Below are 27,368 nucleotides of genomic sequence, written 5' to 3' on the forward strand. Positions count from 1 at the left end.
AATTAACAGACTGGGTTAAATGATCCTGGGCATGTGAAGGAACGTTGTATAGAAACTAGAATTGTCTGTTCTGAATTTCTATCCTGTACGTACAGTGATGACTTTTGTAAACTCCTTTTACAGGGTATTAGAATGGGAGGATTTTCAGATGGGAAACTCAAACCAAATAGCACATCAAGATCTGACAGAGTCACTCGATTCATCAGGACCTGAATATCATCAACCTTTGACTGTGGAAGGAGAAATGTTTGTCTGTTCTGTCTGTGGGAAAGGATTTCAAACGTCAGTGTGACTGGAAAACCACCAAGACAAACACACCCAAGTGAGAGTGTTCCAGTGCACTGACTGGAAAGAGTTTTAACCAGTTACACAGCCTGAAAACACATTGCACCATTCACAGTGGGGAGAAACTGTACACGTGTTCTGTGTGTGGACGAGGCTTCAACTGATCTTCCAAACATGGAAGGTCACAAGGATACCCGCACCACGGAGAAACCATGGAAATGTGGGAATGTAGGAAGGGACTCAGATCACCGTCTGAGCTGGAAACTCATCGACGATTTCACACCGGGGAGAGGAGTTTCACCTGCCCCGTGTGTGGGAAGGGATTTACTCATTCATCCAACCTTCAGAGACACCAGCTAATTCACACTAGGGCGAGGTCGTTCACCTGTTCTGTGTGTGAGAAGGGATTTTCTCAGTTATCCAACCTGCTGACACACAAACGAGTTCACACTGGGGAGAGGCCGTTCACCTGCTCTGACTGTGGAAAAGGATTCACTCTGCTAGCCGGTCTCCAGAAACACCAGCGAATCCACACTGGGGAGAGGCTGTTCACCGGCTCTGTGTGTGGAAAGGGATTCACTCAGTCATCCGGCCTGTTGGCACACAACAAGGTAGTTCACCCTGAGGAGAGGCTGTTCACTTGCTCTGAGTGTGAGAAGGAATTCACTCGGTCATCCAACTTGCTGAACCACAAACGAGTTCACACTGGGGAGAGAACGTTCACCTGCTCTGTCTATGGGAAGGGATTCACTCTGCTAGCCAGTCTCCAGAAACACCAGCGAGTTCACACTGGGGAGAGGCCGTTCAAGTGCTCTGTGTGTGGAAAAGGATTCACTCAATCATCCGGTCTGTTGGCACACAACAAGGTAGTTCACACTGAAGAGAGGCCGTTCACTTGCTCCGAATGTGGGAAGGGATTTGCTCTGTCATCCACCCTTCTGATACACCAGCGAGTTCACACTGGAGAGAGGCCATTCAGCTGTTCTGTCTGTGGGAAGAGATTCGCTCTGTTACTCTGTCTCCAGAAACACCAGTGCATTCTCACTGGTGAGAGGCCATTCAATTGCTCCAAATGTGGGAACAGATTCACTCGGTCATCCGAGCTCCTGAGACACCAGCAAGTTCACACTGGGGAGAGGCCGTTCACTTACTCCAAATGTGGGAAGAGGTTCACTCACTCATCCCACCTGCTGGTACACAATAAGCAAGTTCACACTGGGGAGAGGCCGTTTCCTTGCTCCGTGTGTGGGAAGGGATTCACTCTGTTATCCGACCTCCTGAGACACCAACACGTTCACAACTGATGGCAGGGGTTGGATTCTGCTGTTAATTACACCCAAGACAGAACTATGTTCATTCTGGAAGTTGCGATTTGTTTCTGTCAATGTTAGTAACCCTGTAACTTGGCTATAGTTTGATCATCTATATAAATGTCAAATAAATCAGCTTTTTTTTTAGAAAAGTATTTACTGAAACATCCACGAATAAGAGTTCATCTAAGCCTTACTGACAAGCTGTGGGAGTTTCCTCTTAATTTATCTGGTTAGGCACTGCTGGACCAACAGAGTAAAGCTTCTGACAGCCCTCAATATAAGCCTTGATCGCTTCCACTGACGTCTCCTCCTCCCACTCTCCCTTCGACACCAGTCCCGAGATCCGATTGAGGGTGGGCAGCAGTACCACAGTCAAGCTGCCGTTATCCACCCCCTGGGTGCTGGCTGCGCTGTACTCCTCGGCTGCAGTCGGGTCCAGGACGGAGACTTCCCCGCACTGCCTCAAGGAGCAGCCCACCACCATGTCAAACAAGGAGCAGCCCACCACCATGGAGGTGCAGGTCAGCCTCGGCTGCTAGGGTGGAGCCATCGTTCTCCAGGACCATCACGTACACCTCAATCTGGGACCTGGAGTACCTGTGAAAATGTAAATTCCCGGATTCTTTTACCTCAATCTGGTTCAGTAAAATTACTGAGTCGAATACCTCTTGTGCTTTGAACAAAGCAGTCTTTATTACCGGCCAGTAAGACCTATCAGACAGAAGATATACTCTCTGGATAGAGCGTACACACTCCCTACGGATAGGTGAAGTTACATCGTAAAGCGTCAACAGTTATACAGTTTTGAAATCAGATAACAAAATACAAATGGATTGACAGTCTAACTCAGCCACTCATTAGTCAATCTATATGAGATGTTCTTCTTGAAAGCTCAAGCATTGCCTCTAAATGTTTCAATCTAATGGTGCGACTACTAACTGAGACCTTGCAATTCTGCAGATTTATTTTATGTTACAATTAGATGTCATTGGCAGGAGTAGTGACTTGAAACCTTGAGACAGACTGTTAGCTATGCTGATGTTGCACTATTTGCAATCTGACATTCTCCCAGCTATTCTTCCATGGCTTATACATTTTCATATATCCCGTTTACTTTACTGTCCTTAATTCCATATATTCCGTTCAGATATCCACATCCCTCCTTTTATCATTCTATGATAACATTTAGGATCATTCTAGGAGTATTGCATTGTTGAGTAGTTCTCTCGTTTGTTGGATCATAACCCGGGAACCCTTGACCACAAGAGGGTCTGCTAACCTTGTCATCATTACTTTACAGCAGAGGTTAAGGCAACCAACAATCAAATAGCAGGTAATTATTATGATGAGAACAATTGCCCCATGTATTAGATAGGATCTCCAAGATCCACCCAGAAACCAATCAAACCTGCTAAGTTCTTTTGCTGGTGTGGATAACTTCTTCACCTCCCTCCTTATGTGATCGGCAAGGTGGGTTATGTTTTCTGAACTATCAGGAATGTAAGTGCAACATTCAGATCCTATCAGGGCACACGTTCCCCCTTTCTCAGCTAACAGGTAATCGAGGGCCATTCGGTTTTGTAATGCTACGGTCCTTATCGCTACCATTTCAGCTGTGATGCCCTCCAGAGCCTCAGCAGTGCGATTAGCTACCTGTTCCAATATCGTTTCTTTGAATCCATCTAACAGTCTCAGTTAGGGTCAGTGGAACGGTGCGCAAAGGAATTCCCCCTTTGGAATGTATAGGGATATGTGAACACACCCAGCATCTAGTGAAGTGCCCTTTTTCCGCATAAACGTAAGATATATACAAAAAGGTGTTTACATGGAGCTCTCGCCTTTGTCTTCCTTCCCGTGCGCCAAAACTGTCATATATCAACACTATTATTCAGACAGTGGCATACAGACACAGTCTCATCTTATAAATAGTCCAAATTATTTAGCTGATAAAAAGAGTTCTGTTTTCCCGTTTCCCTTCTTCAGGTCTCCGTCAGTGTATTTGGCTGTCTTACGGGTAAAAGTTCAAACTGATCCTCCTTCAACTGCCTTGTTCAGCTATGGGGAAGAGGAGATCTGGAACAGAAACAGGAATTAGACTAACCAGCAAAATTTGTTTAAATGGTGATGAGCTTGCAGTGGTGCAGGTGAACCCAGGCACTTTTCCCCTCAACCTTGGCTGCAGTGGGGGTAGTGAGTGACACCTAAAAAGGCCCCTCCCATTGTGGCTCTAATCCCTTCCGAATCCATACTTCCCTGGTGCCACGAGGGACAATTCGGGTAAAACTGGGAGGTCGAGGTGAGCATCTTGAACCTGGTTGTGAACTAGTCGCAGAGCCTGAGTCAGAGAAAGAACATAGGTGGTCATCAGTCTAGCTGAGATCTCATATCTAGGAACAATTTCCCTCATTAACACCTTAACAACAGTCTGAGTCTTATTGTCCAGGTTAGGGTAGGCTTCAATCCATCTGCTAAACACATCTACTATTACTAACACATATTTGTAACACTGAACTTTTTGCAACTCAATGTAGTCCAACTGAAATGTCTCAAAGGGACCTTCGGATAGGGGCTGTTTACCCCAATCACAGGGGACTCCCTTCCCTGGATTATGTTGCTGGCCAACCAGGCAGCGACTACTGATGTTCTGGGTGAGCGCCTGGAGTCTAGGTTGCCCCCAAGTAGCCAAAAGTGTGTCACTCGTGGTCCTTGCTCCACAATGAGTAGCAAAATGCATATATTCAATAACTCATAGAGCCAACTTGTCAGACATGCAAGTCTGTTCCGCGGGAGTGGTCCAGAGTTTAGAAACATTGTCATAAGTACATGCATAATATTTCCACAACAGTTTATCTTTTTCAGGAGCGTCCTCCTGTGCTTTTATAACATCTTGGATGGTTGGCATTGGTTTTTCCGAGGATAACTTATCCTTCGCAGGATTTTTAGTCTGACTCATAATTTTGGGCACTACCATCTGTTGGTCACGAGAGGCCTGTTTGGCCTCTTGGTCAGGACAACGATTCCCTATATCAACCAGAGAATTTCCGGTAGTATGGGCGGTACATTTGACAATGGCAATGTGTTTGGGGAACATGAGGGCTTGCAACAAATCAGATACTAGCTGTTTATGAGATATCTCATTCCCCTGTGAGGTTAGGAATCCCCTATTTTTCCATAATTGTCCGAAATCATGGGCCACCCCAAAGGCATACCTAGAGTCGGTATAGATATTGACTTTGAGATCTTTGGCCAAGATACAGGCTCGGGTAAGGGCGAATAGTTCAGCTTGTTGAGCAGAATAGGCGGTTTCAAAAGCGGCAGATTCCAAGACCTGATTCTCCTGGTTTACTATGGCGTATCCTGAGATTCGTGTATCTTCTGGATTAATAGAAGTACTTCCGTCAACATACATAAACAATCATGACTGGGTTCTTCCTCATCTTGGGTTGGCTCAGTAAGAATACAGTCTGGATCTTCCATTGGTACATCAACTAAATCTTCCCTGACTGATGTGGCCTCTTAAATTAAAGATAAGCAATCATGACTGGGTTCTTCCTCATCTTGGGGTGGCTCAGTAAGAAAACAGGCCGGATTAATTGCAGTACAGTGCCGAAAGGTCAGTTTAGGATTGCCTGTGATTGCCCTGCACTGGGATCTCAATCGGATCAATGGGAGTATAACCCACTTGGGAGGGGTCCTCTGCCCACACATGAGGATCCACATAGCCAGGTATGTCCGAGCCAGTATGATGCTGTAGAGTCCTTAAGACCTTCTCGGGGTCCCCATGAAATTGGACTGTTCGGCCATGTTTTACAATTTGCACATCCCGGCTGGTAGGGTCAGCCTCATCTATGGCCTTGCGTACCATAACTCCCAAATCTTTAGCATGGTGAGGGGCTAATACTTCACGAGCAATATGCGGTGCCATTGTTAGGGGCTGTTTCCACAGATTCTTATCCACTTCCACAAAATCTGCCTCTCTTTCCAGTCCAGTCACTCTAGCCCTTAATAGAATTCCCTTCACTTCCCCTTCATGATCCTGATAAAAGTTCTGCAGGTCCTGATTCTTTCCACTGGGATCGTATGCTAGGGTCACGTGATAGGGTGCCTACGGCAGGTCCAGAGACCACCACTGAGGGGTTCTAGTGGTATAATACTGCCGCTTAAGGGTTTCCTGTTTTACAATAATTGCATCATCTCCACACTCCAAATGCAACTGGAATTTGCAAAGGAGGTCTCTAGCCATCAAGTTACAGTCCAGATTGGTAGTGATGACAAATCGATGTTCTACCAATTCTTCTTGGTAACCCACTTTAACTAGTTCTGACACTGGGAATGTCGAGATTTGTCCCAAGAATCCTGAAAGTTCCTGTGTTTCAGTAGAGGCAGGGAGTTTAAGCTTTGATTGTACAGAAGACATGAAGGCTCCCGTATCTATCAAAAAGGGTTGCCACTCATTCAGAATGGGTTCGTCGTCCGGGGAGGATCCCTGCACAATCAAGCTGCGTAGTCAATCGGGGGACAATTGACCAAAGGGGTTGTTTCTGGGAGAAGTTAGTGTAAGATCCTCCTCTCCCCCCTTGCCCCCCTCCTCTTCCTCCTCTTCCTTTTCCATGCTGACAGTAGGGGCAATTTTTATTCCAATGTCCTTCCTGCCCACAATTAAAACAATCAATTCCTCTTACCCAGTCCCGGCCTCTTCCCATACCATGCCGGGGACAATAGGGAGGTTTATTAGCAGGGCTCGGCCCGTTTGGTTGTTTAGTATAACCGTATCCTTGCTTATCCATCCAATCCTGTATGCAACACTACGGTTCTATTGATCCTTCCTCCCGAGATGGCTCTTCCTTTCTAGTCACGTATTCAGTCTTGACCCGGGTTGGGGGCGCACCTCCCCCCTCCCCTTTCTTTTCCTGCCAATAATATCTAACTGCCCTTTCCATCTGTCCGGATAGCGTGAGCAATCAAATAGTTGTTTGAAGATCACAGACATCTATAGAGAGGTGGTCTGCAGCTTGTTGTGCATCAGGGTTTGGCATTGGTCTGACAGGGAATTGGTGTCGGGACTTTGGGATCTTGGAAATCATTTCTAGGCCGGAGGATGTTTCAGAGCTGTCTGACTGCTTGACAGTTCTGCGTCTCGATCGGCGGGGGTGTTTGCTATGTCTTTCACAACTTGGACTGGTAGATTGACTAGAAGATTTACGGGACTGTTTGTGATGTCGAGATATAGTTCTGCCCTTTCGAGTGTGAGATCTGGTCCTTTCGGCTATATTGCTTGTAAACTGGGGATCCGAATCGCTATCAGAGGATGAGGAGTCAGTTCGGGTTTGTTGCTTTGGTGGTATGGGGTTATTTTTAACTCCTCTTTTTACCGGAGTGTTAGGTGGAGGGTGTTGGGAAGAGGACTGGAGCAAGAGGCCAGGGGGTGCGGGAGGCGCCGTTGGGCGCTGAGTCAGTGGCCACTCATCAATTTCATCATCAGCCTCGGTTAACACAATGCCAGCCATTTTAACTCGTAGTTGATCAATACCTTTCTCAGAGGTCCCAGAGGATCTCTTAGCAAGTTTTTTTTTTGTGCGCACATTCTTTCTTTATGACGTCTACAGTTTTAACATGTGTTCCCTCTGTCAATGAAAGTCCTAATTTAATAGCATTTGTTTGCCAACTTGACAGAAGTGATGCATCTTTTAATTTCTGACAATAATGTCGCCAGGTTGCAATTAAATTTTTATCCCCTTTTCCTCGTCCCCTTCTCCAAATTAATCCCTGTGCTTTTTTTGCTACCGCTACGCTTCTAGTGCCACCTAGAGGCCACTGGTCATCCCCTAATAATTTATTCAGGGCTCCTGATAATTTTCTAAAGTCATCAGCTCTTTCAGGGAAATCCTCACATAGCTTTTGTAGCGGACTATCCGCATCCGTTGTTTTATCCAACTGATTACCCATTTTCACGCTGCTCCTCGTATTACCGTGTCATTACGCGTTCGTGTCGTCGTGCAATTTAAACAAACTTAAAAATAGACACAGACTTTACAGAAACTAACACTGACTTTAACTAACTCCAAATAAACAAACTTTACTAATGCTAACACTTACCCGCGTCGCCGCGCGGTTCGCGTCGCCGCGCGATACTTAAAACTCCCACGTCGCCCCGCAGTTCACGTCGCCGCGCAATCCGCGTTGCCTCGCAGTTCACGTCGCCACGCAATCCGCGTCAACCCGTGGCTCACGTCGCCGCGCGAGTTAAGACACTTAAAACTTTAAAAGATAAACAAGGACTTCTAACACTTACCCGCGTCGCCGCGCGGTTCACGTCGCCGCACGATTTCAATACAAAATAGACAAAGACTTCTAACACTTACCCGCGTCGCCGCACGATTTCAATACTTAAAACTCTAAACACTTAAGACTTACTGACATTAGCACTGACTTTCGCGATACGCGTTGCTGCGCCTCTGCGTCACTACGCGTCGGCGTCACTGCGTGTCTACGTCACTGCACGTTTGCGTCACTACGCGTTAGTGTCGCTGCGCGTTCGCGTCGTTTGCGCGTCTGCGCCGCTGCGCGTTCGCGTCGGCCCTACCTTCCGAGTTGCTGCGGGTTTTTAAATTCTATCAGAGCCTAGACGGGCCAAGTGATATACAAGGTCGACGTCGTACCTGAATTGAACACCTATCCTCTATTTAAATCCCCATTTTATTCCCTGTGAGCCTAATTTTCTAATTTTGATTTCTTATGAGCCTCAATTAATTTCTTTCAGTCTCCAAATTTCCCTATCCTTTCGCGTTACTGCGCAGTTTAAATTCAATCAGTCAATGAAAGCCCTAATTTAATGGAGTTTTTCTGCCAACTGGACAGGAGTGATTTATTTTTTTTACTGCAGTGGAATTTTTTTCATAATTTAAAATCTCAGGACATTTTTTTTAGCACCAATTAGTACATTTCTTTTTTTTGTATAACTAGAGAGAAGTCTGGCACGTAGGCTGTGGACTGCTTTTCGTTATCTCAATTGTTCCAGCCTCAAGGTCGTGTTATTTAATATAATTTTTTTTTAAAAATCCTTTTGAATCCATCTCAGTTGTTTTGCTGTGCCTTCTCTGAATGTTTTCTTTCAACAAGTTTTTCTTTTTTTTTTAACCACCGGGACCATGTAATTTTTTCTTTTTTTTTAACAAACCTATCCTTTGTGCATTTCCTGGCTCCGTAACTTATCATCCGAATATACGTAATTCAATAAGGTTCACACTCTTAAACTTCCCACATACAGGACAACACTACGAAGGGTTAAAACAAACTTGCATTCTGTTTGAGATAAAACAAACCACAACTCCCCAGCTTTTTTTACACAGTAAAAATCACAGAAGCATTTCTCATTTAAACAGACATTCACAAGAGTCTCTTTTCTTTCCTATTAATTTTTTGGATCCATGATTGATCATCTATCCCTATCTAGCTCTAACTATCTTTCCAAGTCGCCGCTTGGTTTGCGTCATCGCGCAATTTCCCTATCTCTATCCCTATTCTAAGTTTGAAAGGTATTCACCAGATTGTCCTGGATCTTGTTCAGACACTACCTGAGAACCAGCGAGTGGCTAAACTTTCCTCAGACTTTTGAAACCGGGGGAAACTGGAGCAGTATTGAAATCATACTCACTCCAGTGGCCACTTTCCCCTCGTCTCGTCCAAGGCTAGTCTGGCTCTTAATTCGCAAGTTTTCGGCAGTCGTCCGTTGAGATCCCACTTCTGACACCAAATGTAAATTCCCGGATTCTTTTACCTCAATCTGGTTCAGTAAAATTACTGAGTCGAATACCTCTTGTGCTTTGAACAAAGCAGTCTTTATTACCGGCCAGTAAGACCTATCAGACAGAAGATATACTCTCTGGATAGAGCGTACACACTCCCTGCGGATAGGTGAAGTTACATCGTAAAGCGTCAACAGTTATACAGTTTTGAAATCAGATAACAAAATACAAATGGATTGACAGTCTAACTCAGCCACTCATTAGTCAATCTATATGAGATGTTCTTCTTGAAAGCTCAAGCATTGCCTCTAAATGTTTCAATCTAATGGTGTGACTACTAACTGAGACCTTGCAATTCTGCAGATTTATTTTATGTTACAATTAGATGTCATTGGCAGGAGTAGTGACTTGAAACCTTGAGACAGACTGTTAGCTATGCTGATGTTGCACTATTTGCAATCTGACATTCTCCCAGCTATTCTTCCATTGCTTATACATTTTCATATATCCCGTTTACTTTACTGTCCTTAATTCCATATATTCCGTTCAGATATCCACAAAGGCAGATGGCAGGCGGCAGACTCTGCTCCATGATCGACGAGTTCTCTTTTCCCCAGTTGCCGTGGATCCAGGCGGCTCTCTTCCTACAAGAGAACGGGGCGAATCTGAACTCAAAACCCAGGGTTGCCCCGTTCATGCGGCGCTCCTCCTTCCTGTCGTTCTCGCGGGGTCCATACATGGTGCACAGCACCTTGCTCCGCCCGCAGTCGGAGTACACCCAGCCGTCCGCCTGGCTCACCAGGCCGGCCCGCGCAAACACGGGCCTCGGCTCGGCGGCGGTTCGCCCGGGGGTGTACAGGCCCCAGCTTGGTGCCCACATCGGCCCTCTCAAACAGCAGCGGCGACTGGGATTCGTCCAGGCCCCGCACCCGCTTGGTGTCCACCGGCATCAGTTTTCTTTTAAACACAGTGTGCCTCGTCCTTGATATCTCAGTGATAGGGATTGAAGAAGCCTTGGTGACTTGCTACTGTAGATGATGCACACTACAGGCACAGTGGTCCTCATGTTTTTACCCAAGATGGGCCTCAACCCAGTCATTTGTTCCCAATGTTGATGCAGTGGTTCAAGAGGTGCCAGGTATCAGGAGCAGTGTCGAGGGATGGGTGGGACAGTAAGCTGTGAAGAGAACACAAAGCATCTGCAAAGGGATATGGACAGGTTAAGAGAGTGGGCAATAAGACAGATGGAGCATAATGTGGGGAACTGTGAGGTTATTCACTTTATTTGGAAGGACAGAAAAACAAATATTTTACATTGTGAGAAAATGTTAAATGTTCAGAGAGGCTTGGGTGTCCTCGTACAGGAAACGCTCAAAGTTAGCATGCAGATACAGCAAGCAATTAGGAAGGTGAATGGCATATTGGCCTTTATTGCAAGGAGGTTGGAGTACAAGAGTAAGGAAATCTTACTACAATTGTACAGGGCTTTGGTGAGACCACAGAGATTGAGTAGATTATACTCTCTCGAGTTTAGAAGAATGAGAGGGGATCTCATTGATAAGGGGGATTGACAGGGTAGATACTGAGAGGTTACTTCCCCTGGCCGGAGAGTCTAGAACTAGGGGGCATAGTCTCAGGATAAGGGATAGGCCATTTCTGACCGAGTTGAGGAATTTCTTCACTCAGAGGATTGTGAATCTTTGGAATTCTCTACCTGAAAGGACTGTGGCTGTTGAGTCATTGAGTATATTCAAAGCTAAGATAGATAGATTTATAGACTCCAGGGGAATCACGGGATTATGGGGAACAGGTGGAAAAGTGGAGTTGAGGTCGAGGATTAGGTTGAGGTCATGGTGTTATTGAGTGACGGAGCAGGCTCGAAGTGCTGCATGGCGTACTCCTGCTTCCAGTTCTTATGCTTTTATGTTCTTAAATTGTTTCCAGAGACTGTAGGGTTTGTAACCAGAGGACACAGATTTAACTAGCACAAGAATCAGAGGCGAAATGAGGAAATAAATACACAATGAGCTGTTATGATCTGGAATACACAGCCTGAAAGGGGGCCAGGAGCAGATTCAGTAATAAGTTTCAGCAGGGAATTGGGAAATACTTGAATTGGAAAAAATGCAGAGATATTGGGAAAGTGCAGGGGGACTGGCACTAATTGGGATATAGGGAAGGAGCAGGGGAAGTGGGACTAATTGGTTAGGTCTTTCAAATGAGTGCCGACACAGGCACCAGTGGGCACGATGTACACAATCTGAAATGTATCATTCTTAGATTCTGTGATTCTATAACGACATCATGTCCTTGTTTATATTAAACTAGACCCTGTCTCTGTTCATATTACACTAGACCCTGTCTCTGTTTATATTACACTAGGTCCAGTCTCTGTTTATATTACACCAGACCTTGTCTCTGTGTTTATATTACACTAGACCCTGTCTTTGTTTATATTACATTAGACCGTGTCTCTGTGTTTATATTATACTAGGTCCTGTCTCTGTTTATATTACACTAGACCCTGTCTCTGTTTATATTACACTAGACCCTGTCTCTGTTCATATTACACTAGACCCTGTCTCTGTTTATATTACACTAGGTCCAGTCTCTGTTTATATTACACCAGACCCTGTCTCTGTTTATATTACACCAGACCCTGTCTCTGTTTATATTACACCAGACCCTGTCTCTGTTTATATTACACCAGACCCTGTATCTGTTTATATTACACTAGACCTTGTCTCTGTTTATACTACACCAGATTCTGTCTCTGTTTATATTAAACCAGACCCTGTCTCTGTTTATATTACATTAGACCCTGTCTCTGTGTTTATATTACACTAGACCCTGACTCTGTTTATATTACACTAGACCCTGTCTCTGTTCATATTACACTTGACCCTGACTCTGTTTATATTACACTAGACCCTGTCTCTGTTTATATTACACTAGGTCCTGTCTCTGTTTATATTACACGAGAACCTGTCTCAGTTTATATTAAACTACACCCTGTCTCAGTTTATATTACACTAAACCCTGTCTATTTTTATATTACACTTGACCCTGACTCTGTTTATATCACACTAGATCCTGTCTCTGTTCATATTACACTTGACCCTGACTCTGTTTATATTACACTAGACCCTGTCTCTGTTTATATTACACTAGGCCCTGTCTCTGTTTATATTACACGAGAACCTGTCTCAATTTATATTAAACTACACCCTGTCTCTGTTTATATTACACTAAACCCTGTCTATTTTTATATTACACTAGACCCTGTCTGTGCTTATATTACACTAAAACCTGTCTGTGTTTATATTACACTAGACCCTGTCTCTGTTTATATTACACTAGGTCCTGTCTCTGTTTACATTACACTAGACCCTATCTCTGTTTATAGTACACTGGACCCTGTCTCTGTTTATATTGCACTAGACCCTGTCTCTATTTATATTACACTAGGCCCTGTCTCTGTTTATATTACACTAGACCATCGAAACATAGAAATATGGAAACATAGAAAATAGGTGCAGGAGTAGGCCATTCGGCCCTTCTAGCCTGCACCGCCATTGAATGAGTTCATGGCTGAACATGCAACTTCAGTACCCCATTCCTGCTTTCTTGCCATACCCCTTGATCTCCCTAGTAGTAAGGATGACATCTAACTTCTTTTTGAATGTATTTAGTGAATTGGCCTTAACAACTTTCTATGGTAGAGAATTCCACAGTTTCACCACTCTCTGGGTGAAGAAGTTTTTCCTCATCTCGGTCCTAAATGGCTTACCCCTTATCCTTAGACTGTGACCCCTGGTTCTGGACTTCCGCAACATTGGGGACATTCTTCCTGCATCTAACATGTCTAAACCCGTCTGAATTTTAAAAGTTTCTATGAGATCACCTCTCATTCTTCTGAACTCAAGTGAATACAAGCCCAGTTGATGCAGTCTTACTTGATATGTCAGTCCAGCCATTCCGGGAATCAGTCTGGTGAACCTTTGCTGCACTCCCTCAATAGCAAAAATGTCCTTCCTCAAGTTATGAGACCAAAACTGTACACAATGCTCCAGGTGTGGCCTCACCAAGGTCCTGTGCAACTGTAGTAATACCTCCCTGCCCCTGTTCTCAAATCCCCTCGCTATGAAGGCCAACATGCCATTTGCTTTCTTAACCGCCTGCTGTACCTGCATGCCAACCTTCAATGACCCTGTCTCAGTTTATATTAAACTAGACCCTGTCTCTGTTTATATTACACTAGACCCTGTCTCTCTTTATATTACACAAGACCATGTTTCTGTTTATGTTACAGTAAACCCTGTCTCTGTTTATATTACACTAAACCCTGTCTCTGTTTATATTACACTAGACCCTGTTTCTGTTTATATTACACTAGACCCTGTCTCTGTTTATATTACACTAGACTCTGTCTCTGTGTTTATATTACACTAGACCCTGTCTCTGTGTTTATATTACACTAGACCCTGTCTCTGTTTATATTACACTAGGCCCTGTCTCTGTTTATATTACACGAGAACCGTCTCAGTTTATATTAAACTACACCCTGTCTCTGTTTATATTACACTAAACCCTGTCTCTTTTTATATTACACTAGACCCTGTCTGTGTTTATATTACATTAGACCCTGTCCCTGTTTATATTGCACTAGACCCTGTCTCTGTTTATATTACACTAGGCCCTGTCTCTGTTTATATTACACTAGACCATAGAAACATAGAAATGTGGAAACATAGAAAATAGGTGCAGGAGTAGGCCATTCGGCCCTTCGAGCCTGCACTGCCATTGAATGAGTTCATGGCTGAACATGCAACTTCAGTACCCCATTCCTGCTTTCTCGCCATACCCCTTGATTCCCCTAGTAGTAAGGACTACATCTAACTTATTTTTGAATATATTTAGTGAATTGGCCTCAACAACTTTCTGTGGTAGAGAATTCCACAGTTTCACCACTCTCTGGGTGAAGACGTTTTTCCACATCTCGGTCCTAAATGGCTTACACCTTATCCTTAGACTGTGACCCCTGGTTCTGGACTTCCCCAACATTGGGAACATTCTTCCTGCATCTAACCTGTCTAAACCCATCAGAATTTTAAACGTTTCTATGAGATCCCCTCTCACTCTTCTGAACTCCAGTGAATACAAGCCCAGTTGATCCAGTCTTACTTGATATGTCAGTCCAGCCATTCCGGGAATCAGTCTGCTGAAACTTCGCTACACTCCCTCAATAGCAAGAATGTCCTTCCTCAAGTTATGAGACCAAAACTGTACACATTGCTCCAGGTGTGGCCTCACCAAGGCCCTGTGCAACTGTAGTAATACCTCCCTGCCACTGTTCTCAAATCCCCTCGCTATGAAGACCAACATGCCATTTGCTTTCTTAACCGCCTGCTGTACCTGCATGCCAACCTTCAATGACCCTGTCTCTCTTTATATTACACTAGAACCTGTCTTAGTTTATATTAAACTAGACTCTGTCTCTGTTTATATTGCACTAGACCATGTTTCTGTTTATGTTACACTAAACCCTGTCTCTGTTTAATATTACACTAAACCCTGTCTCTGTTTATATTACACTAGAACCTGTCTTAGTTTATATTAAACTAGACCCTGTCTCTGTTTATATTACACTAAACCCTGTCTCTCTTTATATTACACTAGACCATGTTTCTGTTTATGTTACACTAAACCCTGTCTCTGTTTATATTACACTAAACCCTGTCTCTGTTTATATTAAACTAGACCATGTCTCTGTTTATATTACACTAGACCATGTTTCTGTTTATGTTACACTAAACCCTGTCGCAGTTTATATTAAACTAGACCCTGTCTCTGTTTATATTACACTAGGCCCTGTCTCTGTTTATATTACACTAAACCCTGTCTCTTTTTATATTACACTAGACCCTGTCTCTGTTTATAATACACTAGACCCCGACTCTGTTTATATTTCACTCGACCCCGTCTCTGTTTATATTACACTAGACCATGTTTCTGTTTATGTTACACTAAACCCTGTCTCTGTTTATATTACACTAGACCCTGTCTCTGTTTATATTACACTAGACCCTGTCTCTGTTTATTTTCACTAGACCCTGTCTCAGTTTATATTAAACTAGACCCTGTCTCTGTTTATATTACACTAGACCCTGTCTCTGTTTATATTACACTAGACCCTGTCTCTGTTTATATTACACTAGACCCGACTCTGTTTATATTACACTAGATCCCGACTCTGTTTATATTACACTAGACCCCGTCTCTGTTTCTATTACACTAGACGCTGTCTCTGTTTCTATTACACTAGACGCTGTCTCTGTTTATATTACACTATGCGCTGTCTCTGTTTATATTACACTAGACCATAGAAACATAGAAACATAGAAAATAGATGCAGGAGTAGGCCATTCGGCCCTTCGAGCCTGCACCGCCATTCAATGAGTTCATGGTTGAACATGCAACTTCAGTACCCCATTCCTGCTTTCTCGTCATACCCCTTGATCCCCCTCGTAGTAAGGACTACATCCACCTCCTTTTTGAATATATTTATTGAATTGGCCTCAACAACTTTCTGTGGTAGAAAATTCCACAGGTTCACCACTCTCTGGATAAAGAAGTTTCTCCTCATCTCGGTCCTAAATGGCTTGCCCCTTATCCTTAGGCTGTGACCCCTGGTTCTGGACTTCCCCAACATTGGGAACATTCTTCCTGCATCTAACCTGTCTAAACCCATCAGAATTTTAAACGTTCCTATGAGATCCCCTCTCATTCTTCTGAACTCCAGTGAATACAAGCCCAGTTGATCCAGTCTTTCTTGATATGTAAGTCCCGCCATCCCGCGAATCAGTCTGGTGAACCTTCGGTGCACTCCCTCAATAGCAAGAATGTCCTTCCTCAAGTTATGAGACCAAAACTGTACACAATACTCCAGGTGTGGCCTCACCAAGGCCCTGTACAACTGTAGTAACACCTCCCTGCCCCTGTACTCAAATCCCCTCGCTATGAAGGCCAACATGCCATTTGCTTTCTTAACCGCCTGCTGTATTTGCATGCCAACCTTCAATGACTCTGTCTCTGTTTATATTACACTAGAACCTGTCTCAGTTTATATTAAACTAGACCCTGTTCTTATTTATATTACACCAGACCATGTTTCTGTTTATATTACACTCGACCCTGTCTCTATTTATATTACACTTGACCCAGTCTCTGTTTATATTACATTAGACCATGTTTCTGTTTTTATTATACTGGACTCTGTCTCTGTTCATATTACACTACATCCTGTCTCTGTTTATATTACACTGGAACCTGTCTCAGTTTATATTAAACTAGACCCTGTCTCTGTTTATATTACACTAGGCCCTGTCTGTGTTTATATTACACTAGACCCTGTCTCTGTTTATATTACACTAAATCCTGTCTCAGTTTATATTAAACTAGACTCTGCCTCTGTTTATATTACACTAGACCATGTTTCTGTTTATATTACACTAGACCCGGTCTCTGTTTATATTACACTAGACCCGGTCTCTGTTTATATTAAACTAGACCATATCTGTTTATATTACTCTAGACCATGTCTCTGTTTATATTACTCTAGACCATGTTTCTGTTTAATTAAACTAGACCCTGTCTCTGTTTATAGTGTGTAATGTTGTGTGGAGGTGTGTGTGAGGGGGTGTAATGATGTGTGCGTGTGTGTGTGGGGAGGCGTGCGTATGTGTGTGTGGGTCTGTAGCAGGCTGTTTGTGGGTGTGTGGGGGGAGTGTGTAATGTGTGGAGGGATGTGTGAGGGTGTGTGTGTGTATGTGTGAGGGGGTTTAATGATGTGTGTGTGTGTGGGGAGATGTGTGTGTGTGTGGGGAGATGTGTGTATTTGTGGGGAGGTGTGTAGGAGGCTGTGTGTGGGGGTGTATGTTGGTGTATGGGGGGAGTGTGTAATGTGTGGAGGGGTGTGTGACGGGGTTTGTGTGTAGGTGTGAGGGGGTGTAATGATGTGTGTGCGTGTGTGTGGGGAGGTGTGTGTATGTGTGTGTGGGTGTATAGAAGGCTGTGTGTGGGGGTGTGTGTATGTGGGGGCGGAGTGTGTAATGTTGTGTGGAGGGGTGTGTGAGGGTGTGTATGTGTGTGTTGGGGGGATGCAATTCCACAGACATTAGTTAACCTCCAGTGCCTCGCTATCCATAGACTCGGTGAGTGCCAGCAAGATTTTGACTGTGGTAGGCATCACAGCCTCAAATCCTGTCCTCAAATGACATCCACACACTTCCCAGTTGAGGTCCCTGGATCGGTATGAAGAGCATCTGCAGTGGCTGATTTTTACTCATATTTAGCCCAGTGGTACTGAGGACAATTATAGCCCCTGAACTGCTGCCTTGGCTAAGATCAACTAACAGCCCAGATCAAGGATCGAACTTGCGACCTTGCCAGTCAGTACTGCAGTGTTCTAAATTTGTGTGTGTGTGTGTGTGTGTGTGTAAACAAAACACATCATTCTTAATGTTTGCGAGTCAATTCCACAGAGATAAATTATCTTCAGCAATAATTTTCCACTATTTTATTTACTTTTATGTAAAAAGTAATTGCAGAATGTTTAATATCTTCAACATGTATTGATAACCCATTGTCTTGTGTGCTCTTGTTTAGAAAGTGATGTCACACTGACCATTCTGTTACCAAGGTGACCATGTCTGTCCGCAGTATTCAGTGGGAAAGGGGATTAAATCACACCGAGGATAATGAGCAGCCACCCACCAGTCTCTGAGCTTTATTGTCCAGTGATCACCTCATCATCACATAGAAGCTCCTGAGATTTACCTCCGGTCTGTGACGATTGGTGCCAGTGATGGTAAAAGTGAAGCTGTATCTATACCTGCCATGAGGTTAATAAATCTGTCTTTCTCTCATTGATTATGTCCTTCATTTGCTCTATTTGCTCTATTTCTGTCTCCTGTCTTCTGTTTCCTGACTGTTAAACTTTCACTGTTTCCTCCCCAACCATTTCCAATATTTGTGGATGTTGTTTAGTGCTGCAATAACTAAGACATGGTCGAGGTTCAATAAACTGAGACAGGGTCTAGTGCAGTACAAGCAGAGACAGGGCCTAGTGTAATATAAACAGAGACAGGGTCTAGTGCAGTATAAACAGAGACAGGGTCTAGTGCAGTATAAACAGAGACAGGGTCTAGTGCAGTATAAACAGAGACAGGGTCTGGTGTAATATAAACAGAGACAGGGTCTAGTGTAATATAAACAGAGACAGGGTCTAGTGTAATATAAACAGAGACAGGGTCGAGTGCAGTATAAAGAGAGACAGGGCCTAGTGTAATATAAACAGAGACAGGGTCTAGTGTAATATAAACAGAGACAGGGTCTAGTGTAATATAAACAGAGACAGGGTCTAATGTAATATAAACAGAGACAGGGTCTAGTGTAATATAAACAGAGACAGGGTCTCGTGTAATATAAACTGAGACAAGATCTAGTGTAATATACACAGAGATACGGTCCAGTGTAATATAAACAGAGACAGGGTCCAGTGTAATATAAACAGAGACAGTGTCCAGTGTAATATAAACAGAGACAGGATCTAGTGTAATATAAACAGAGACAGGACCTAGTGTAATATAAACAGAGACAGGGTGCAGTGTAATATAAACAGAGACAGGGTCCAGTGTAATATAAACAGAGACAGGGTCCAGTGTAATATAAACAGAGACAGGGTCTAGTGTAATATAAACTGAAACAGGGTCTGGTGCATTGATAACTGAGACAAGGCCTCGTTTTACACTAGAAATAAGTCTTTAATAATTGAATAAGTTTTTTTGTAATAAAACTGAAAGAGGTGATAGTGTCACATGAACAGAAGCCTTTAACACTTTAACAATACCAGAAACATACTCTATAGAATACAATAGAGACAGTTATAATAATAGAGGTGTGCACTAGAACTGGAATAACAGTGGCAGGTTATTTTCCAATCAAAGCAGAGGCCGGGTCCAGTGGTACAATTCCAGAGACAGGGTCTCATACAATAAGAGTGGAGACAGGCTCCAGAGTAATAACAGCAAATGCATGGCCCACTGTGAGAGTAAAAAAGATAGTGCTGGATCCAATAATAACAGAGGCAGACTCTAGTGTTATACTGAACACAATGCTGGATCTAGTGTGTTGATCACACAGCCAGTATCTAGTGCACTCAAGCCAAGATTGGGTCTCATCTAATAGTGTGTGCAAGTCAGGGCCCTATTGCTATAATCTCATTCACCCATCACCCCTGTGCTCACTGACCTACATTAGCTCCCAGTTAAGCAATGCCTCGATTTTAAAATTCTAATCCTTGGGTCCAAAACTCTCCATGGCCTCGCCTCTCTATCATTGTAAGATTAGTGAAGACAATTGTGGGTCCCTTACAGTCAGAATCAGGTGAATTTATAATGGGGAACAAAGAAATGGCAAACCATTGAACAAATGCTTTGGTTCTGTCGTCACTAAGGAAGACACAAATAACCTTCCGGAAATACTAGGGGACCAAGGGTCTAGCGAGGAGGAGGAACTAAAGGAAATCCTTATTAGTCAGCAAATTGTGTTAGGAAAATTGATGGGATTGAAGGGCGATAAATCCTCAGAGCCTGACAGTCTGCATACCAGAGTACTTAAGGAAGTGGCCCTATCACTAGTGGATGCATTGGTGGTCATTTTCCAACATTCTATAGACTCTGGATCAGTTCCTATGGACTGGAGGGTAGCTAATGTAACTCCACTTTTTAAAAAAGGAGGGAGAGAGAAAACAGGTAATTATAGACTAGTCAGCCTGACATCGATGGTGGGGAAAATGTTGGAATCAATTATTAAAGATGTAATAGCAGAGCATTTGGAAAGCAGGATCGGTCCAAATCAGCATGGATTTATGAAAGGGAAATCTCATAGAATTTTTTGAGGATGTATCTAGCAGAATAGACAATGCAACCCAGTGGATGTGGTGTATTTAGACTTTCAAAAGGCTTTTGACAAGGTCTCACACAGGAGATTGGTGTGCAAAATTAAAACACATGGTATTGGGGGTAATGTATTGAAGTGGATAGAGAACTGGATGGCAGACAGGAAGCAAAAAGTAGGAATAAACGGGTCCTTTTCAGAATGGCAGGCAGTGACTAGTGGGGTACCGCAAGGTTCAGTGCTGGAACCCCAGCTATTTACAATATACGTTAATGATTTAGATGAAGGAATTGAATGTAATATCTCCAAGTTTGCAGATGACACTAATTGGGTAGCAGTGTGAGCTGTGAGGAGGATGCTAAGAGGCTGCAGAATGACTTGGACAGGTTAGGTGAGTAGGCAAATACATGGCAGATGCGCTATAATGTAGATAAATATGAGGTTATCCACCTTGGTGGTAAAAACAGGAAGGCAGATTATCTGAATGGTAACAGATTCGTAAAAGGGAAGGTGCAACGAGACCTGGGTGTCATGGTACATCAGTCATTGAAAGTTGGCATACAAGTACAGCAGGCGGTGAAGAAGGCAAATAGTATGTTGGCCTTCATAGCGAGAGGATTTGAGTATAGGAGCAGGGAGGTCTTACTACAGTTGTACAGGGCCTTGGTGAGGCCACACCTTGAATATTGTGTACAGTTTTGGACTCCTAATCTGAGGAAGGACATTCTTGCTATTGAGGGAGTGCAGCGAAGGTTCACCAGACTGATTCCCAGGATGACAGGACTGACATATGAAGAAAGACTGGATCGACTAGGCTTATATTCAATGGAATTTAGAAGAATGAGAGGGGATCTCATGGAAACATATAAATTTCTGACAGGATTGGACAGGTTAGATGCAGGCAGAATGTTCCCGTGGGGAAGTTCAGAACCAGGGATCACAGTCTAAGGATAAGGGGTAAGCCATTTAGGACCGAGATGAGGAGAAACTTCTTCACTCAGAGAGTTGTGAGCATGTGGAATTCTCTACCACAGAAAGTTGTTGAGGCTAGTTCGTTAGATATATTCAAAAGGGAGTTAGATATGGCCCTCGCGGCTAAAGGGATCAAGGGGTATGGAGAGAAAGCAGGAATGGGGTACTGAAGTGCATGATCAACCATGATCATATTGAATGGTGGTGCAGGCTCGAAGGGCCAAATGGCCTACTCCTGCACCTATTTTCTATATTTCTATCTCCTCCAGCCCCACAACCCTCCGAGTTCCCTGTGCTCTTCCAAATCTGTCCTCTTGGTCATCCCCGATTTTAATTGCTCCACCATTGGCGGCCGTGCCTTCAGCTGCCGAGGCTCTAAGTTTTGGAATTCCCCCTAAACCTCAACCTCCTCTTTCAAGGTTCTTCTTAAAAACTACCTCTTCGATCAACCTTTTGGGAATCTGTCCTGATATCTTTCTCTGTGGCTCTGTCTCAACAATGTCTTTTTATTGATATCGATCTTGTTAAGCGCCGATAGTGAGATATTTCACTGATTTAAAGATGCTATATTAATGTAATTTCTTGTTGTTTTTTTGTTTTAGCAAATGCTTTGCCGAATGTCTAATAACAGAGTTAGGGCCCACTGCAGTATGAATGGGTGGGGTTAGTGTAATAACACAGGCACGGTCTAGTGTAATGGGAACAGGGAACAGACCATGTCAGTCTTGGCTCAGTGGTAGCACTCTCGGCCCTGAGTCAGAGGATCGAGGGTTCAATTCCCAATCCAGAGACCCGAGCACATAATCTAGGCCGAGACTCCAGGTGCCAGTACAGAGGGAGCGCTGCAGTGTCAGAGGTGGCGTCTTTCAGATCAGACATTGAACCGATGCCCCATCGAGTCCCTAAGTTGGACGTAAAAGATCCCACAGCCATGATTCTGAGGAAGAACAGGTGGAGTTCTCCCCTGGTGTCTTGGCAAATGTGTATCCATCAATTAAGATCACTCAGAACAGATTATCTTGTCATCATTACATGGCTGTTTGTGGGATCTTGCTGTGCACAAATTGGCTGCTCCATTACAACTCCTCTCCATTCACCTTTACCCCAACTCTCCAACCCCCATCACCCCCAATTCCTCTTTCACCCCTACTCCTGAACCCCCCTCATCCCAACTCCTCTTCCACTCCTACTCTATAACCCCCTCTCACCCTAACTCCTCTTTCACCACCACTCTCCAACCCCCTCACCCCTACTCTCCAACCCCTCCTCATCTTCTATTTACTTCAATTGAAAAGAAAGAGACAGGTTGTACCAGTCAGTATTTGAAATATATTTACAACAGATTTTAGATGTTCTTAGAGTTGGAATCTTTCTCTATCACTCGAGGAGTTAGATAACAGACTTTCTCCTGTGAATATAGAGCTGGTTTATTGGGCCATGATGTGGCTACATGTTCATCTTGTTGACTCTAAACCATTATTTTTTTAAAAAATACACTTAGAGTAGATTCAAATTTAAATTGAACCCAGGTTTGCAGGCGTGATGCTCCAATCACACATCGAAGGTGAGAGAGATGCTGTGGGGCACACACTAAGTCCAGTAGCTGAAAGTGATTAACAGACTGGGTTTTGTGTTTAGTGATCCTGGGCTGTTACCGATACCTTCCCTGGATACCAAGACTCGGAGAGGCACTCTGGAAGGTATGGGGAGCTGGGACTTGTCCCGGAGAGTAACCGAAGGTCTGAGAACTGAAATAATCTGGAGTCAGAAAGGAGAAAAGGCTCAAAAATGGTAGTATAGTATTAGGCCGTTCCTCGTATCGAGGATGACCCACTTCCACACCAAAAATACATGAGTTCACAGGTGTTTCAATGAGGAACCTGACAATCTAGGTCCTGAACTCCATACTGAAGGGTGGAAGATGCCTGTGCATGGATTCTTTTAACGTGGGGTGGCCGTTGTACACCAGCCACCACATGGGCTTGACAGAGCTAAGTCTTGATCCAGTGGCAAGGGTTAACCAAGACTCTGCTGCACGGACCTAGTGCACACATATGCTCCTACTATCCATAGATCGCAGTGTGGGCTGGCCCATGCTGCCCTGGGGCCTCGCCTCTTCTGGGCCCAGAATCCTCGCCTCTCCTGGGCCCCGATCTCTCACTGCTCCTCCGCCCCGATCAAAAATGGAGCCATCAGAAACAGGTCATCAATTAATCTCTTCTTATTTTGGAGACATAAAATATCAACATAATATTCTTTGAAATATCAAAATATTAAACTCCAGCGTAGTTGAAGGTTTATTAACATCAGCAGAAACAAACACCAACTAACAGAATGAACACAGTTCATTCGGATGTGAATAACAGCAGCAACAACAGCAGAATCCAAACCCTGCAGTCACTTGTGAACTCACTGGTGTGTCAGCAGGTTGGATGACTGAGTGAATCCCTTCCCTCACTCAGAGCAGGTGAACGGCCTCTCCCCAGTGTGAACTCGCTGGTGTGTAAGCAGGTTGGATGACCGAGTGAATCCCTTCCCACACTCAGAGCAGGTGAATGGTCTCTCCCCAGTATGAACTCGCTGGTGTGCCAGCAGATTGGATGAGGTAGTGAATCCCTTCCCACACTCAAAGCAGGTGAACGGTCTATCCCCAGTGTGAACTCGCTGGTGTCTCAGCAGGTGGGATGACCAAGTGAATCCCTCCCCACACACAGAGCAGGTGAACGGCTTCTGCCCAGTGTGAACTCGCTGGTGCATCAGCAGGCTGGATGACCGATTGAATCCCTTCCCACACTCAGAGCAAGTGAACGGTCTCTCTCCAGTGTGAACTCGCTGGTGTGTCAGCAGGTGGGATGACCGAGTGAATCCCTCCCCACAATCAGAACAGGTGAACGGTCTCTCCCCAGTGTGAACTCGCTGGTGTCTCAGCAGGTTGGATGACTGAGTGAATCCCTTCCCACACACAGAGCAAGTGAACGGTCTCTCTTCAGTGTGAACTCGCTGGTGTGTCAACAACTGGGATGAATGAGTGAATCCCTTCCCACACACGCAACAGGTGAACGAACTCTCCCCAGTGTGACTGCGTCGATGAATTTCCAGCCGTGATGGATAATTGAATCTCTTCCCACAGTCCCCACATTCCCACGGTTTCTCCATGGTGGGGGTGTCCTTATGTCTCTCCAGGATGGATGATCAGTTAAAGCTTCGTCCAGACACAGAACACGTGTACGGTTTCTCCCCGCAGTGTTTGTTTGTTCAGGCTGTGTAACTGGTTAAAGCTCTTTCCACAGTCAGTGCACTGGAACACTCTCACTCGGGTGTGTGTGTCTCGATGCTTTTCCAGTCACACTGATATTTGAAATCTTTTCCCACAGACAGAACAGACAAATATTTCTCCTTCCACATTCAAAGGCCGATGATATACTCGTGGTGAGGAATCGAGTGATTCGGTCAGATCTTGACGTGATATTTCGTTTGAGTTTCCCGTCTGCAAATCCTGCCCTTCTAATAACCTGGAAAAGGAGTTTACAAAAACCATTACTGCAAGTACAGGACAGAAATTCAGAACAGACAATTGTAGAATCCATGGAACATTCTTGCCTCTCTTGTTCCTCCAAAGCTGTAAATCCCCATCCCATACACTCTCCGTCCTCCCTGTGCTGAAATTCAAACACATCGCACGTCTGAAGACAGCTTGTGCTCCAATCCCAGTTTTCACCACCAACTCTGTCTGGGTTCAGTTCCACACTCACTGGTTCCCCTCCCTCTCCTCCCCTGAAGGTACTGACTCTGGCTGGGTTCAGTTCTATACTCACTGCTTCCCCTCCCTCTCCTCCCCTGAAGGTGCGGACTCTGGCTGGGTTCAGTTCCACACTCACTGGTTCCCCTCCCTCTCCTCCCCTGAAGGTACTGACTCTGGCTGGGTTCAGTTCCACACTCACTGGTTCCCCTCCCTCTCCTCCCCTGAAGGTGCTGACTCTAGCTGGGTTCAGTTCCACACTCACTGGTTCCCCTCCCTCTCCTCCCCTGAAGGTACTGACTCTGGCTGGGTTCAGTTCTACACTCACTGGTTCCCCTCCCTCTCCTCCCCTGAAGGTACTGACTGGCTGGGTTCAGTTCTACACTCACTGATTACCCTCCCTCTCCTCCCCTGAAGGTGCCGACTCTGGCTGGGTTCACTGGGACCCTGTAGCCCCGCCCACACTTTGCTCTTTTCCAAAGATGGTCACGCATGCACTCTGCATCTCGATTAATCTCTGAGGCAGCACACAAACCCGCAGCTTTCCTTTATAGTAATAATAATAATTTTTATTTATATAGCGCCTTTAATGTAGTACAATGTCCCAAGGTGATTCACAACAGTGTTACAAGATGAGTTAGCCTAACATCTGTCGCAGGACATTTGGAAAAGCATAATTCAGTCAAGCAGAGTCAATGTGTTTTTATGAATAGCAAATCATGTTTGACAAATTTGCTGGAGTTCTTTGAGGATGTAATGAGCAGAGTGGATAAGGGGGAACCAGTGGATGTGATGCATTTGGATTTCCAAAAGGCATTCGATAAGATGCCACATAAAAGGTGACTGCACAAGATAAAAGTTCACGGGGTTGAGGGTAATATGGCTAGAGGATTGGCTAACTAACAGAAAACAGAGAGTCGGGATAAATAGATCATTTTCCGGTTGGCAAACAGTAACTAGTGGGATGCCACAGGGATCGGTGCTGGGGCCTCAACTATTTACAATCTATACTAATGATTTGGATGAAGGGACCGAGCGTATTGTAGCCAAGTTTGCTGATGATACAAAGATGGGTGGGAAAGCAAGTTGTGAGGAGGACACACAACATTTGCAAGGGATATAGACAGGCTAAGTGAGTGGGCAAACATTTGGCAGATGGAGTATAATGTGGGAAAATGTTAGGTTGTCCACTTTGGCAGAGAAAATAAAAAAGCAAATTATTATTTAAATGGAGAAAAATTGCAAAGTGCTGCAGTACAGAGGGACCTGGGGGTACTAATGCATGAAACACAAAAAGTTAGTATGCAGGTACAGCAAGTAACCAGGAAGGCAAATGGAATGTTGGCCTTTATTGCAAGGGGGATGGAGTATAAAAGCAGAGAAGTCCTGCTACAACTGTACAGGGATTGGTGAGGCCACACCTGGAGTACTGCATACAGTTTTGGTCTCCGTATTTAAGAAAGGATATACTTGCATTGGAGGCTGTTCAGAGAAGGTTCACTAGGTTGATTCCGGAGATGAAGGGTTGACTTATGAAGAGAGGTTGAGTAGGTTGAGCCAATACTCATTGAAGTTCAGAAGAATGAGAGGTGGTCTTATTGAAACATATAAGATGATGAGGGGGCTCGGACAGGTAGATACAATGAGATTATTTCCACTCATAGGGGAAACTAGAACTAGGGGTCATAGTCTCAGAATTAGGAATCGCCCATTTAAAACTGAGATGGGGAGGAATTTAATCTCTTAGGTGGTTGTAAACCCGTGAAATTCTCTGTCCCAGAGAGCTGTGATGGCTGGGCCATTAAATATATTTAAGGCGGAGGTAGACATATATTTGAGTAATAAGGGAATAAAGGGTTAGCAGGCAGGGATGTAGAGGTGAGTCTATGATCAGATCAGCCATGTTCTTATTAAATGGCGGAGCAAGCTAGAGGGACCAAATGGCCTACTCCTGCTCCTATTTCTTATGTTTTTATGTTCTCGTTACAGAGTACCAGATCTAAGATAGCCTGCTTCCTGGTTGGTTCCGCAAAGTACTGTTCAAGGAAACTATCCTGGATACACTCTCTGAATTCTTCATCAAGGCTACCTTGGCCAATTTGATTTGTTCAATCAAATGAAGATTAAAATTGCCCATGAATATTCCTGCTCCTTTTTTACAAGCCTCCATTATTTCTTGATTTATACTCCATCCAACAGTTTAGTTACTGTTAGGGGGCCTATAGACTACGGCCACCAGTGAGTGTTGTATTTATTCTGTATCTGTCAGTCTCTGGTTAGCGAATGTGGCTTTTCCTTTATACCTGTAAGTTTATGGTATGGAAGGGAGGTTTTCACTGTACCTGTCAATTGCTT

General features: G+C 44.2%; 1 protein-coding gene and 1 pseudogene across 1 annotated transcript in view; both read right to left on the bottom strand.

Moving 5' to 3' along the window:
* LOC139257681 (zinc finger protein 585A-like) overlaps nucleotides 1-27,368 on the bottom strand; it is a 63,805-nt gene that overhangs the window by 15,148 nt on the left and 21,289 nt on the right. The window contains exon 4 of the mRNA XM_070874569.1: nucleotides 23,731-24,786. Coding sequence (XP_070730670.1) covers nucleotides 23,731-24,430 — 700 coding nt within the window. The 5' untranslated portion in view covers nucleotides 24,431-24,786. The remainder of the gene's footprint in view (nucleotides 1-23,730; nucleotides 24,787-27,368) is intronic.
* LOC139257685 (exosome complex component MTR3-like) lies at nucleotides 1,782-10,293 on the bottom strand (annotated as a pseudogene).

Source organism: Pristiophorus japonicus, unplaced genomic scaffold, assembly GCF_044704955.1.
Source record: "Pristiophorus japonicus isolate sPriJap1 unplaced genomic scaffold, sPriJap1.hap1 HAP1_SCAFFOLD_894, whole genome shotgun sequence".
In the NCBI taxonomy this organism is placed as follows: Eukaryota; Metazoa; Chordata; class Chondrichthyes; family Pristiophoridae; genus Pristiophorus; species Pristiophorus japonicus.